The sequence below is a fragment of the Sebastes fasciatus genome, chromosome 1 (genome assembly GCF_043250625.1).
Source record: "Sebastes fasciatus isolate fSebFas1 chromosome 1, fSebFas1.pri, whole genome shotgun sequence".
Lineage (NCBI taxonomy): Eukaryota > Metazoa > Chordata > Actinopteri > Perciformes > Sebastidae > Sebastes > Sebastes fasciatus.
Genome location: NC_133795.1, coordinates 15,117,047 through 15,132,635, shown reverse-complemented (window position 1 = coordinate 15,132,635; position 15,589 = coordinate 15,117,047). Strand labels below are relative to the sequence as shown.

General features: G+C 41.8%; 1 protein-coding gene across 2 annotated transcripts in view; it reads left to right on the top strand.

Annotated features, from left to right (window-relative positions):
* Nucleotides 1-14,363, top strand: part of LOC141765695 (growth/differentiation factor 11-like) — a 38,193-nt gene extending 23,830 nt beyond the window's left edge. Inside the window, exon 6 of one of the 2 annotated variants that reach the window (XM_074631883.1) lies at nt 10,965-14,363. In XM_074631883.1, the coding sequence (XP_074487984.1) occupies nt 10,965-11,345 (381 nt within the window). In that variant the 3' untranslated portion in view covers nt 11,346-14,363. The remainder of the gene's footprint in view (nt 1-10,964) is intronic. The other variant, XM_074631892.1, reaches the window with a different exon arrangement.
* Nucleotides 14,364-15,589: the final 1,226 nt, after the last annotated feature.

Below are 15,589 nucleotides of genomic sequence, written 5' to 3'. Positions count from 1 at the left end.
ACTTAAACAAATATTCATAGAGTAAAAGATTGATGACATCCTGCACGTCATTTCCCTTTCTCTCTCTCCACATTTTTTCTGTTAATCTCTACTGTCAATCCTTAAAATAGAAAAGATAGAGAGTTCAATATTTACATAAAATTGCTCGCAGTCACTATCTAGCAGTGGGCAACTCCGGATCTGAAAAGTGAAGCCAATGCAGAAGTGCCTTAAACTTGCATTCTTTTTAATAGCCAGCAGGGGGCGTCTCCTCTGGTTGCAAAAAGAAGTCTGATTGTATAGAAGTCTATGAGAAAATGAGCATACTTCTCACTTGATTTATTACCTCAGTAAACATTGTAAACATGAGTTTATGGTCTCAATCGCTAGTTTCAAGTCTTCTTCAATACAGCATGATGTTCATTTAGTAAATTATGGTCCCATTTAGAGTCAAATAGACCATAAAGCAGGGTATGCTTTAGGGCGTGGCTACCTTGGGATTGACGGATCGCTACCACGGCGTTGTCCGGTCTGGGAGTTGTCCGTGTTTTCATCTTACAACTACTTTAACCCTTTCACAGTGTTTTCAGTTCATGAAAGTTAATCATAACCTTTTTGTTCAACTAAAAATGTCTTACTCAGCATTATTCAGCGTTGTACCTAGCTCCGCCCTCTTGTGTCATTTCTGGTTGCAAAAGAAACAAGATTGCCAAAATGCTGAACTCGAGGCTTCAAAACGGCAGTCCATAAACCGATGGGTGTTGCCACGGTGACTACATCCATTTTTTATATAGGCCAACAGTCTATGCTATCTAGTGAGGATGCAACACAGGCTACTATACTGATGTATAAAACTTCAAGTTAGTTATCAGATTTGATGTTGTCCTACAACATTTGTCTTGCATCTTTTAGACTTTATATTTGTTTCAGAGTAGATTTTGAAAAGTTCCCAACCACTGTTTAGTAAAAGTGCGCTGCTGTGTTTTAGATTTCTGAATATTGTTTCCTATCTTCCTGGCAGCCACCGTTAATATAATTCAAATTATCAAAATCTTGATAATACTTGATAAGACTTCAGACTTGCTTGTCAATGAAAGCATCACAGTTTAAGTCATAAGCAGATCCTAAAACGTGTTCTACATCACCACACACAACCTTTACTTTACAAAGGTTGAAGCAGAAATTGTTTTCCCAGTAAAGGATTGTTCATCTTAAGCAAGTGTTAAGCATCTGTAAGTTGTTTCTCACATTACAGTGAAATTAATGAAAACCAGTGGCTGCACAGAAGAATGTCAACAAATTCTCAGTGGATGAGATATGTACATCATGTAGCATCAATCTGCATTATAAATACTAAAAACATAGCAAATACTACGATGAAGTGTTGACATTAATAGTAATAGTGGTAATTCAGTGTACACCATACTTACATCAAAATCCATGTTTTGAGCCTCGGTCAAAGCATACAGAACCTACACTTCTGTAAAAGCACAAATGGTTTCAAACAAACCTGCAGCCGACACGTTTTTGTAAAGCTGCATTCATTCCAACGGCCTGAATCACAAAGTCACGCTGTTGAGAGAACAGCTTCCCTCTGACTTATGTCACAGGTTCACCTCAAACACAAACAAACATTTGTTGTGTTAGTTAAAGACACTGATTGTAAATCTCCACACAGAAAGAGGTGATTTGAAGCCTACAGGCATGAAACAGCAGGGATCTGTTGAAGGCTGGACATTTCCATTACCTCTGGGCATATACTGTATGTGCAAGAGTTTTTTGAAGGCTGTTTACATGTACAAACACAGGAAGAGCTGTATTATGTGTCAGAAATCGTATGCATATTACCAAATGGTGGAATTGGGGGAAAAAAAAGACTACACACAACTTAAAATGGGGAGTTTATTGAAGCATCATGTATTTATGACCCTAAATACCACCACCACTGCACTCTATTTGAACATGTCAGCCATGACCACTCTATATTTAGTTCAGTCCAGAGAAAACACAGCTGCTTTGTTTGGATCAGCTTTCACCATTCTCATATTCTTCATATTTGCATTTTAGAAAACCTAAATTGAATGTGCATCTTCTGTGTACACACAACCATTTTCCATTTTTCTGTCCATGTGGTGGTGACAACTGAAATTGTTCTTGCACAGACAATTATATTAAAGGCAGGCTCGGTGATTGTGAGAAACCAGCAAGAGTGCACTAGATTTAAAAAAATTATCCAACCAAAAAACCCAGCCTAGTGTTGCCAACTCTTTTCTAATGAAAGTAGCTAGCAGCACTAGCTCCAAAAGTCCCTAAATCAAGCGAGAAAGTCGCCAAGTTGGCAACACTGGCCCTGTTCAGACCTGGCATTAACCTGCCTCCTGAGTGATCGGATCACAAGTGGACAGCTTTAAGTACGTCTGTTCACATCTGGCATTAGAATGCGTTTCCACATGCGTCTTGAGTGACCACTTGTGATCCGATCTCACTTCCCCGCTCTATTTGCAAATAAACACGTAGTAAACACACGGCTAATACAGCAGATGTTGACGTAATATCACATGAATATCAGTAGTAATATCATACATATTCGTGAATTTGGGTTCATATTTTTACATCAAAATAAAACGTCATTGTACCGGCGGTCCCCTGGGACCTCCGTGCCGCCGGCATCGCCGCCTTTATAATTGAATTAACATTTTAGCACTTCCGGTTCTCTCGTCTGGAAGTCAATGGGTTTTTTAATGGGTTTTTAGTTAGATGTCTGAAGTCAGGTCTGTGGTTAACACAAGCTCACGAGATTTTAATGTTTTGTTCTACGACGTAAAATACATCAATAAATATCCCACTCGTGAATTTTGAAGCCTTAATGTGTCTTAAAAAAGGCGGTTGCTAACAATTAGCTAAATGAGACTATTAAACGTCATCACGCCGACTCATCCGCCTTTACAGCCTCGTTGTATATACTTGTGTTCATGTGACCGTGGTGTAGTTTGTTTATAGCCTAACGTTAGCTTTTTACTTCTGGCGATTGACTTTCCACCTCAAAAATCATAAAAGTCGTGTTCATTTGTGGAGACTATCTTGCTGAACAAAATGTGTAAGTATCATAAACGTGTGTTTGCCACAGAGCTTATTTTCAACATAAATTTCTGGAAAATCCCATTGACTTTGTGTTCTGGGAACTCAGTGTGATGCTAACTTTCTGGTTGGCCTACAAAAATACGTCATCCCTGCAGCACTCTTTTGTTGTTGGGATGTAGTGAGAATTTCAACTAATATAACAAAATGTTTCTCAAATCTTTACCAAACCTACCTTTAAAGATTGTACTCTTTGCGAAATGTGAATGGATTGTCAACTAATGTTCCTCTGATTAGTTTGAGCATTCCTTTAAAGATTTTCACATCAACCATTTAGTCTCATGTTGAAAGGATGCTCCTGGGCCTCAAACCATGAGAACAGGATCTTTGCTTGTTTGTTTAGGTTTTTATATGAATGTACTGTGTTTATGTCTAATGTAATGGATGGGCTTGCACTGTTGAGTTCAAACTTCTTAAAGCAAAACCATCCGTGAATCATTAATCTAGTTAGAAATCCCAGAGTTACTGCGACTGACAGTTACATACAACAACTACGTGGAATTATGTAGGCCACTCATCCCAGTTAAGCAACACCAAATATTTACTAAGTGGTCATTTGGGTCAGATCTTCACAACACATATCAGAGGGCAGCTCTGGTGTCTTGGCCAATAAATCTCTGCCTTCTGAGCACACAGCAGTGTGCGATATTATTCTTGAAGGAAAAAAAGGGAAAAGATCAAAAACACAGGCTAGCGTACCAAAATAAAACAAAACACAACAAGCAGAGAAAGAGTCAAACTCTGCTTCTCCCTTATCCTCTGGGTCTTTTTTCTACAACAAAAGCCCTAAAGGCCAGGCTGACATGGTCTCACCCCAACGGCCTTTCAGCTTATTTCCTCTTTTGAATGCGTCACAAAAAACTGTGCTGGAGCCCAGCTGGAATCACTGTGGGGAGAGGAAGGCTTTGTAAAACAAACATGATGGAGTAAAATATTTGATCCGCTTGCTTTGCCCAAAGGTCAAGTTTATGGTAGCCTGCAGATGACCTCCCGGGTCATGGTTCAAACCAAGTATACAGAGTCAGCCATCGACGTTAGAAAAAGATCTATCAATGCTCTTTGAATCGCAGCTCAAATGGCACATTGTGTTCCTACATTAAAAATTAAAAATTAATTCATATGTTTTTGTGAAATATCAGATTAGTAGGTTTTGATTTTTAAGCAGTTTTAAAGCTGAAGTAGGCGAGATTGGAGCAAATATGATTAAAAAAAGTTATTTTTATAAAACGGTCGCTATATCGTGACAGTAGTACATGAAACAGGTAACCTGAAAAAAATCATGTGCCTCTGTGTCCTCCGGTGTCTTCCGGTGTCTTCCGGTGTCCTCCGGTGTCCTCCGGTGTCCTCCGGTGTCCTCCGGTGCTCCTAACAGCATCTGCGGGATTTCACAGACCAGAGGAAAACAAGCAGAAGTCTAGTTTTCTCTCAGAACACTTGAATTACAATATGCTGAAAGGTTATTATGGAATTTTTGCCCAATGATGCCAAAAATATACAGCCTACTGCCACTTTAAATCTTTCTCCACATCACTTTCGGCTCCTTTGGGGTCGTCCATGTTTTACTCTGGAGAGCTGCCATTAGCAACTGTTAGCAATGGTAAGCTAAATCAGAGACTACCTATTTTTTTCATATAAAATGAGGTGTTGGTAGAACTCAGATTTATTCCAGTGGAAAAAACTAGACCTGACTGAGGGAATTGAATATTGAAAATGTTGGGGCTAAGACGCTTAGTGTATCAACCTAAAATGTAGAAATTGATAAAAAAAAATCCTTGAATTCTCTTCAGTAAGAAAAGCACCAGTGAAACAAATATTGTTAATGATGGGTCAGGTCCATCAAGTGTCCCAATAAGCCATTGAGCATAATACCAGAGCTCTGGAACCAGCACACCTAAATGTAACGTGTTTGCTTGTTATCAATTACACCTACTGATTTTCCTATGACTTACCAAAATGTGTCATGGTTACTAATCAGACAACCCAATATCACGCCAAAACGTGTAATAGACCCGCTTATCCACCAGAGGATAGCGTGTCAATGTCACATTTTGTCTTGCAGTGTCGTAAATATTGCAGAGTTGTATGAAGGTGCAGTAGGCTACCAGCAGGGGGCAACAAAACCACTCACTTAGGTTTAGGCAACAAAACCACTTTGCCTTAACACGTACAGAAACAGCGTAACTTATATACAGAAAACACATCACAAACATCACAAATGTCACTAACATAACTTACAATACAAAACACCAGTCTCAAACAGCGGTCCCCTGGTTTAAATCGTGTGTTTGTTGGACACATCTAGTTCCCCTCCCGCCCACCATAAGCAGTCTTTCTCTGTCTTTTTAGTCTACATCACTAGTTGTGTGGCATATCTAAGTAGGATGCATTTACATTGCAGTCAGTACAGATTGCATGGCGTACAAATGCCACACCAGAGGCAAGAACAACGTTCTTATCGCACGCTTTTATTATCGTGCCATTCTTAGGCCTCTTCCTGCGACCGGGCTGAATCAGATCATATTCTCGCTTTACAAACCATTCCGCTGTGGAGATGACTAGAGGGTTTTTACTGTGGCTTTTCCCAACTGTGACAAGTCAAAGTGTCTTTTTGTGAAAAAGGCTTATTGGCCTGCTGTTGTAATTATTTATAGTGGATCATCAGTTTGTGTTGCAGAAATGATTCATTTTGTACCTGGACTACATTTGAATTACTGGTGTGATTAGCCATGAATTATTTCTACACATGTTGAGAAGAAGGTCACAACACACGACAGCTACTTGACAGGTTGAAAGTAGGGATGTGCACTCCAAGCAAAAATACTATTCGAAAATCACTGGGAATTAGTCGATTATTATTCGAATAATAATAATAATCCCCCCCCCCCCCCCCAAAACACAGACACACACACCCGCAGCAGCTGCTCTGCGGGGAGAGACAGACACGGGGGGGGAAACGACATGTAGCGTCGGCACATTTTCCCATCTAACGTTTTGGATTAAGAGTTTTTTTCAACCATATTGTGTGAACAGTGGAATAGGCCGGAGTAAAGCCAAACCAAGACGGTTTTAGTGAGTTTTATTTTATTTTATTTTGTTTCTGCAAGTTTCTGCCGGGTTTGAATGATGACATGCTCTGCTGCTGGAACAGCTGATTCTACTTGGGGTGCAGTGCCGCTTGCACGCGGACACGACATCGGGGTGCACTCGCGGCGGTGCGGGGGGTCTGCCCGGGGAGGGTGGTCCGGTGCCAATGGGCCTGGCCCGCCATTCGCAACCTTAAACCAAGTGCGGCGCCTCCGGGTACCCAACTCTCCTTCAGAGGGAGCACGGGGGTTTGCGCAAGCGGCACACACACAAAGAGCCGAACTGAACATGCCACACACGTTTTACCGGTAGTAACGTTACTACCGGGCAGCGCCTGCAATGGTTAATACAAGGGAAATATATTTCTTTTAAGATGGGATCGAATAGTCACATAAACTATTCGATTTTTTATAACTTAACGAGTATTCGAAAAATTTTAAATCATGACCCATCCCTAGTTGAAAGGAGAAGATTCAGTTTTTTTATATTTTGACTAACTCCTCTGTTGGCATCAACATTTGGTTTTCATCTTTGGGATATCTTCTTAGTGTCTAGCCTACTTCATTTAAAAAAAGCCACAGAATGTGAAAAGCCTTAAATATTGCATGTAAAATATCACGTCAGCATCAGTCAGGATATTAGTATCGCTCCAACAAAGACAAGGTCATTGTTTAAAAACATACAAAATGGTCAAAAGCATTTTATTCTTTCAGTGTAACTACCACATGAAATAGCATTTAATCAGATTTACATACATTTTTATTTAGTAAAATGTCTCTCTTTTGTCTATCCTGAAATCACAGCATTAGAATATTATGTGCTGAACACTTTAATTCACTTAGACAAAGTTTTATCTGTACTTTGGCATCTTTAGTCAATTCTTAGAAGTGCTTAACGCTGACCTACTGAAGTATCAGAAGACGTTTTTAGCTTGTAGTCCAATTTCTGTGTTTGTAAGTTAGCTGACACATGGATTGAATGCAAAATATGTGCAGTTGTAAAGTGGTGGCAGTGTTTGTGCAAAAGCAAATTCTATATGCAGTCCTCCTCAGTTGCATAAATGTTTGGTCCATAAGACCTTTGTGACCTTTGTTTGTCCTCATCAGTCTGACAAACATATTATTTAGACATTTTGAATTGAAACAGCAGGAAAAGCACAGGTGGATCTAACTTCATTAACAATGGCAATGAGCCATCATGCATAATAGCAGAGCCCTAGAACTGGTCAAACTAAATGGGATGCAGACATTATTTATGTATTAATTTTTTTTAAGAATCCTCCTCACGCTGGATCACTATTCATTTTATTAGAAATGTTTCAATCCTCAAACCTTCATAAAGCAAAATGTATATGCTACAATATGTCAATATGTATTCTGGGAAAAAAGATATTCAGTCTTTTCTGTTAGGGCCAAAATTAAACACATGAATATGACAGGATGAAAAAAGAAATGGTGTAAATTATAATCTCTTCTCTGTATATAAATTGTAGCTATATACAGATTACACTGATACCCTAAAAAGTTAAATCCAAGTGCTGTAAATAATCTTGCATCTACAGTGTAAGAAATGAATGGAATATTTCCCAATTTTTGTGGAAATACACGAGAGAAGATCGATACAGCTCTCAAGTTTGGGCATTAAATATGTAGCTAAAGCTGGGAGGCCATCAGCTTAGCATTAGCATAAATATTGGAAACAGTTAGCCCGGCTCTACTGAAAAATTTGCCTACCAGCACCTTTAAAGCTGTTTCGTTTAATCCGTGCACAAACAGAACTGTAAAGACGACACTTTGAGGTTCTAAGGAGACTTGAATGCTGTAACAATTTCTTGGCAAATAACTGCTGGGAGCTGTAACTTCCCAGAGTCTTGTTGTTGTCGTGAGGTTGCCAGGCAACCAGCAGAGACACAGAAGGGCTGGATGGACGAATAAACTGTTCATCAAGAAATAGTTACAGTATGAAACTCCCCCTTAAAACACAATTTGTCATTTTACTCTTCAGTTTGTCCACAGATTAAAACAATAAGACACATGTTTATTGGTGAGTTTTAGTTGGCGTTGGTGGGCGTTAGGCGTGTCAATTGGCGATAACCGTGATATTTAAAAATTTTATATTGATATCATGTTATCATGTCATCCCTCCAATGAATCTCCCCTCAAATGAATCGCCACCTTAACGTGGCGGAGGGTTTTGTGTGTCCCAGTGACCCTGGGAGCTGTGTTGTCGGGGATATTAGCTCCCGGTAGGGTCTCCCAAGGCAAAGTGGTCCCAGGAGAGGGGCCAGACCAAGAGCGATTCACAGACCCTTTATGAATCGGACTAAAAAGAGTTGTGGAACCTCGCCCTGAAAAGGAAAACCGGGGCCTCCTTTTGGAGCCAGACCTGGGAGTGGAGCTGGTGGCCGGCCTTGGCACTTGGGGCCTGGCCGGGAACAGCCAGAAAGATCAACTTGGAGACACCACCCTGTGGGCCAACCACCCGCAGGGATAGGTATTGTGGTCGGGTGCAGTGTGAGCTAGGCGGCAGGCAAAGGCAGGGATCTAGGCGTGCTGATCCCCGGCATCGCAGACTGGCTCTAGGTATCAACTAGATATAGTTGGGCTCACCTCCACGCATAGCTCTGGTTCTGGAACCAAGCTCCTGGAGAGGGGCTGGACTCTCGCCTTTTCCGGAGTTGCCCAGGGTGAGAGGCGGATGTGGAGCCCCCGGCTGAGCGCTGCTGTGTTGGAGTTCTCCCCGGAGAACGAGAGGGTCGCCTCTATGTGACTACGAGTCGCTGGGAAGAAGTCTGACTGTTGTTTGTGTTTATGCACCAAACTGCAGCTCGGAATACCCGGCCTTCTTGGAGTCTCTGGGTGGTGTCTTGGAAAGGGCGCCGACTAGGGACTCCACACTTCTGCTAGGGGATTTCAACGCTCACGTCGATGGATGAATGATGGATGATGGAGAAACCTGGAGGGGGGTGTTTGTGAGGAATGGCCTGCCTGATCTGAACCCGAGTGGTGCTTTGTTGTTGGAGTTCTGTGCTGGTCATGGATTGGTCATTACAAACACCACGTTCAAGCATAGGGCGGTTCATAAGTGTACCAGATAGCGGGGGAGGCTGGCAGACAGACCTGGAAAACTTAAACGTGTAGTTAAGGTAAACTGGGAACGTCTGGCTGAGGCCCTTGTTTGTGAGGTCTTCAACTCCCACCTCCAGAAGAATTTGTATCGCTTCCCGGGGGAGGCTGGCAGCAGACAGGTACCGGTTGGCCAGAAAGGCTGTAGCTGCGGCGGTCGCCAAAGCAAAAACCCGGGTGTGGGAGGAGTTCAGGGAAACCATGGAGAAGGACTTTCGGTTGGCCTCAAGGGAGTTCTGGCAAACCGTTTGACGACTCAGAAAGGGAAAGCAGGGCTCGGCTCAGGCTGTGTTCAGCAGGGGAGGAGAACTGTGGACCCAGACTGGGGTTATCGCCGAGCGGTGGAAAGAGCACTTTGAGGAACTTCCGAACCCGACCAACACGTCCTCCATAGAGGAGGCAGAGTTTGAAGACTCAGGGGAAGGCTTATCCATATCCTTGGCAGAGGTCGCTGAGGTAGTCAAAAAGCTCCTCAGCGGTGAGGTGCCAGGAGTGGATGAGATTCGCCCTGAGGTGCTAAAGGCTCTGGACTTTGTGGGGCTGTCTGTCTTGGCTGACATGCCTCTTCAGTGTCACATGGAGGTCAGGGAGTGTGCCTGTGGAATAGCAGACCAGGGTGGTGGTTCCCCTTTTTTAAAAAGAGGGACTGGAGGGTGTGCTCCAACTATCGGGGTATCACACTGCTCAGCCTCCCCAGGAAAGTTTATTCTAGGTTGCTGGAAAGGAGGCTTCGACCGATTGTCCAACCTCAGATCCAGGAGGAACAATGCAGTTTCCGTCCTGGCCGTGGAACAGTGGACCAACTCTTTACCCTTACGGGGTACCAGGGTCGTTGTTATGAGCCATCCGGTCCTTGTATAACCAAAGTGAGAGCTGTGTCTGTATACTCGGCACAAAGTCAAACATGTTTCTGGTGGGTGTTGGCCTCCGCCAGGGTTGTCCCTCACCGATCCTGTTTGTGATTTTCATGGACAGGATCTCAAGACGCAGCCGGGGGGAGGAGGGTGCCTTGATTGGGGACCTCAGAATTGCATCCATTGATGTGGTTCTGTTGGCTTCATCAGACCACGACCTTCAGCACACGCTGGGGCGGTTTGCAGCCAAGTATGAAGTTGTCGAGATAAGAGTCAGTACCTCCAAGTCTGACGACATGGTTCTCTGCTGGAAAACGGTGGATTGCGCCCTCCAGGTTTGGGAGTGAGTCACTGCCCCAAGCGAGGGAGGTTAAGTATCTCAGGGTCTTGTTCATGAGTGAGGGTAAAATGAAGCAAGAGATGGACAGGCGGTTTGGTGCGGCGTCAGTGAAAATGTGATATTGTGACAGCCAAGTGGGCTTATTTTTAAACTTTGGAAAGAGCAAGACTAGTCCTCCTGCTTGCAGTCTCTATGCTAAGATAAGCTAATAACCTCCTGGCTGATCCTTAGTCAATGCACAGATATGAGAGGTTCCGGTCTTCTCATCTAAAACTCTGCCTTTTTAGACATTAAGTGACATTAAACAGTGATGTCATAAACTGTAGATGTTTTGTTCTTTTTGTTAAATATTTGTATTTTCCTTAAGTGATATTTAAGTCATGTTGTTGTTCTCTTATAACCACCTATTTCTCTCTGTCTTGCCTCTCCTCCCCCTGATTCCAGCAGCCATTCCTGGAAGTGAAAGTCCTTGAGACGACCAAACGCTCTCGGAGAAATCTCGGCCTGGACTGCGATGAGCACTCCACCGAGTCTCGCTGCTGTCGCTACCCTCTGACTGTGGATTTCGAGGCGTTCGGCTGGGATTGGATCATTGCCCCCAAACGCTACAAAGCCAACTATTGCTCCGGCCAGTGCGAGTACATGTTTATGCAGAAATACCCGCACACCCACCTGGTGCAGCACGCCAACCCCAGAGGCTCTGCAGGGCCATGCTGTACCCCGACCAAGATGTCCCCCATTAACATGCTCTACTTCAATGACAAGCAGCAGATCATTCACGGCAAAATCCCCGGGATGGTGGTGGATAGATGTGGCTGCTCTTAGGCTGCAGGGGAGACGCACACTTGTGTACAGCCACCATCGCATCAAACCACCCAAAACCCTTACGGAGCTCTCCCCTGGCACCAGAACCAACTCCATGGCACCAGATTTCACTTTTGCTCAGCCACAAAATCATCCCACTGGGTTTCCATTTTTTCCAGTAATTAAATTGATTCTAACTGTAAAAAAAAAGTTATAAATGAAACATGAATCAAAAAAAGGACTGAGTGATGGAAATACAGTACATTATGAATGATTTAAAGAGGTTGTCCTTGTGGAGCAGCTTCAGAAAACGGTAAATGAAACAAAACTATGTTATAGAGTATGTGTTAGTTTTGTGGGTTTATAAAGTTTTTTGTTTTTTTAATGGCATCTTTGTGAAATGTCCAGGTTAGTGGATTGAGATGACAGGAGACATAAGCATTTACAATATTTTTAAAGCAATTTCAGTTCAAAGGTGAGTTTGGAAATACTTAATTTCACAGATACGCTAACTTACGGGTGAGATTTGAAACACAAAAATGTTTGCAAGGGGGCATGATCAGAATTATTTTGCAATCCATCACTTTAACAAAAAAAAGAACTAAATCCATGCTAATGTGAGGAGGGTTTACTGTTAGAAATACTCTTAGTATAAATCCAAAATCTTGTTTACAGATGTTTAGAGATGTGCTCTAGAGATGTAAAGTGTTGAGGAGATCCAAAACCAAACCTATACCCTCTATTAATGTATAACACCCCAGTGTGACTTTCCCGAGTATCTACGAAAACCTTTCACAGTTACTTTGATCTTTTTTTATTTGTAGTCTTGTAAAACTCAAAAAGGAAAAGGGAAAGAGGAGGTTATACTATTTTAACTCTGTCTTTCAAAGCGGATAAATAAAGCCAGTATAGCTATTTCTGCCATTCTGCAAAAGTAGATAAGACATATTTAGGTTTCACTTTCACACTGAAGTCTAAAACTTAAGTACTGTAATGTAGATGCACTCTGAAGTCATTCGGCACCGCCTGGGAGAGGAGGAGGAGGAGGAGCAGGATCCTGCAGGATGACGAGAACACATTTCCTTTCTTCTGCGTGACAAAAGGAAAATACACTTTAACACCTTCAACTTTTGCATTAAATGTTTAAAACAGAGAAGTAAATGCACTGTTTCATAACTTGAAGAGGCCTGGGACTGAGCATTAATAACAAACAGAAAGCAAACCCTGAAATAAAACACACAATCTCAAATGTTCACCCTGCTGCAAATTATTGAGCTGAAAAAAGCACAAAACAGGATTACAGTAATATGACTAGAAGTTTACATACTCATACTTACAGCAGTGTTCCCATCTGTATTTAAAAATACACTTACATTTAGAAAGAGCAGTAGCTTCATTAGCTCATTCACATTTTTTCAATACTATTTTCAGAAAAGAAGTAATTATAAATCACAACAAACACAAATCAAGAGAATGTAACGCAACTACTGACTTTAGTTTAGAGAACATATTTGATTGCGTTTTGAAATGCCCCCATCCACCTCCACCTCAACTGCATCGTCATGATCATAAAATATTGTTAGTGCTTGAACACAGTAGATTAGTGACGCTTGAAGTCTGTCTTTGTCTCCTGGATGTCAAAGCAAAGATATCCTTTTGTTGTAAACGAAAGCACTATGCTGTTGGATAAAGGAAGAGCCTTCTGACATTATATATAAATGATATATGTATATATTAAAAAAAGGGGTACAAAAACCTTTTTTGGGGCACTCTACCTTACCAACAATAAATTTTGCACTATGGGACGTTCATGGCGTGAGGAGGTAAAGTGTTGTTTGTGTTTTACCAAGCACAAGAGAGCTTGTACAGTATAGGATTAAAAAAAAAAAGAAACTATTCAAGCTTCTGGTGATAAACCATGAACTAGAGAGGTTATCACTTCTTTTTGATACCATCACGCTTTCCTGACTTTTGTCTGAAGCGGGGGCCTGTCCATACACTCACACACTTATATCCAATCTGGAACCTGGACGTACTGTACCAGCGGCCTGAAAGGCCTCCTTGCCCACTTTGGGTGATAAGTCATATATGTATAAGTGTCTGGATCAATGAAAATAGAATGCTTTAACTGGAAATGGCCCGCCCACCAACTTTAATCTGTTACCATGTTAGAGAGACTGCGTCCTTTTGACTTAAACAATGTGTCGACTGTCTTGCATAGACATGTTTTTGCCTTTGTGTGTATTTTAAGTGAAAGCACCCATGTAAGAATGGGAGGAGTATCCAGGGATTGTTAGCCAAAGTAGAGGATGACATGTTGTGTGCTGTAACTTTTGTGATCGCAGGAATATGCTAGAACATTTCAAAGGGAGGAAAAAGCTGGTTTAGGGGCAGTGGTTGGAAATAATTCAACTGGTCAATTGTCTATTTATTAATATTAATTACAATGCATTTCAAAGTCTGTCTACCTCACTTTAGCCTCCTAAAAACCTTGCTTTTTTTTTTTTTTTTTTTTTTAAATTTGTCATCGATTAATCTGTGCAAACGTAACCTATAAGAACCCCCCCCCCCACCACCCCCCAAAAAATGTAGATGAAAACCACAGGGTCCCCTTGCTCTCAGGTTCAGATTGAGTTATTGACGGAGTGACTGATGGTAGCGGCTCTGGTAATGTGTGGTCAAAAGAAATAATTAGCTGTGCCCACATCTATGGCTTGTTGAGAAGTTGCATTTTGAATTTTAGTGTTTGTATACTGGTATGTGTGAGAGTGTTTTCATATAAATATATGAGAGTAAGAAATGTAAATACCTACCCAAATGTTGACATTTATGATGTTTTGGACAGGTTCGCCGCTTCTAATGTTTTTCTCACTTTCCCCCTTCATTCCTCCGTTCTTTGTGTAGTTTTTAAAAAAAAATCACTCCAACTTTGTAGTTTAATGGTTGTGCATATGAATAACTGTTCAATTGTTATTTTTGCCTTTTGTTGTTTATTTACTGTCATTTTTCTTTTGTACAATAAATCATTTATTTAGCTTATGGGATTTGTTGTTTATTTCTGAAAGCTCTGATAAATTCCCGTTTTCGCGTCGGCCACCGTAGTTCTTCTCGCTCGGCACCCGGGAGAAGTTTCAGTTGGTTGCAATCTGCAACCTCACCACTAGATGATGCCAAATCATACACACTGGACCTTTAAGCTGTAGTGGTGCAACCTGATTTCACAAATCTAGTTTTACCCTAGCAAGTAGTTCGCTACTGAGATTTTATGCACAAATTAAGTAATGAATTTACGAATAGCTGGGGCAACCCAGTCGAGTTACACCTGGCAGTTACTGGGTGTAAATATTTTTGCAACGTTTTCTTTAAGAACCACTTTGTGCGGTTGAATACATTTTAATTTAGTGATGCTTAAATCTCCACTTAGTAAACACTTACGTTTTAACTAGGCTAAGTCAGGTAAGTGTGCTAAGTTGTCCTCAAAGTAGTCAAATTTAAAGATATAGAGTCACTGGAATTAGTTTACCAAATCGTTTTTAATTGGAGAGTGTAAACTCCCGGCAGGTTGCTCTCACACCTTGAGAAGTGCACACACACACACACACACTTGGTTAAGCCACCAGTGGCATCCTGATTCTTGGAAAACAGTAACGGGCAGCAGAGGTGGCAGGGAGGAGATTCACCATCACCGTCACCATCGAGGCTAATTGGTGAAAGAGAGCGTTCAGAGGACAAAGGTTTAGTCTTGGGGTTCGGGTTGCCATTATTTGGATGTCATATAAGATCCAGCCTGACCCAATTAATATGCCACCTGATAGGAGGGCCTCTCATCAACCTAATTTAGAGAATCAATAGGGGACAAATGAGAGTGAGAACGAAGCTCTTTACGGATGCAAACAGACAAAGACCACCCAGTACAAGCTCGAGGAGACTGATGCCAGCAATGACATAAACCTTTTGACAAATCCTCACTTGACATAAACAAACATTCACACAGTCCCCTGCCCCTCAAGTGCATCAATGTGCCGTACACATCATCAGTCATACATAGACAAGGGAGGACATTGATGGATGTTTTTATTGTTTTGGCACATAAGGAATAGTTGTACGAGCTGGACGTGAAGTGTTAGAGGCTGAATGCTGCACCCAAAGCTTTAAGACTACTAACATGATGAACTCTGACCCAGCTCCATTAAATAAAGACTGGACTATGCCACGGAGGCAAAACAAAGTACAGTACAATGGGAATATTGAACATGTTACAAAGC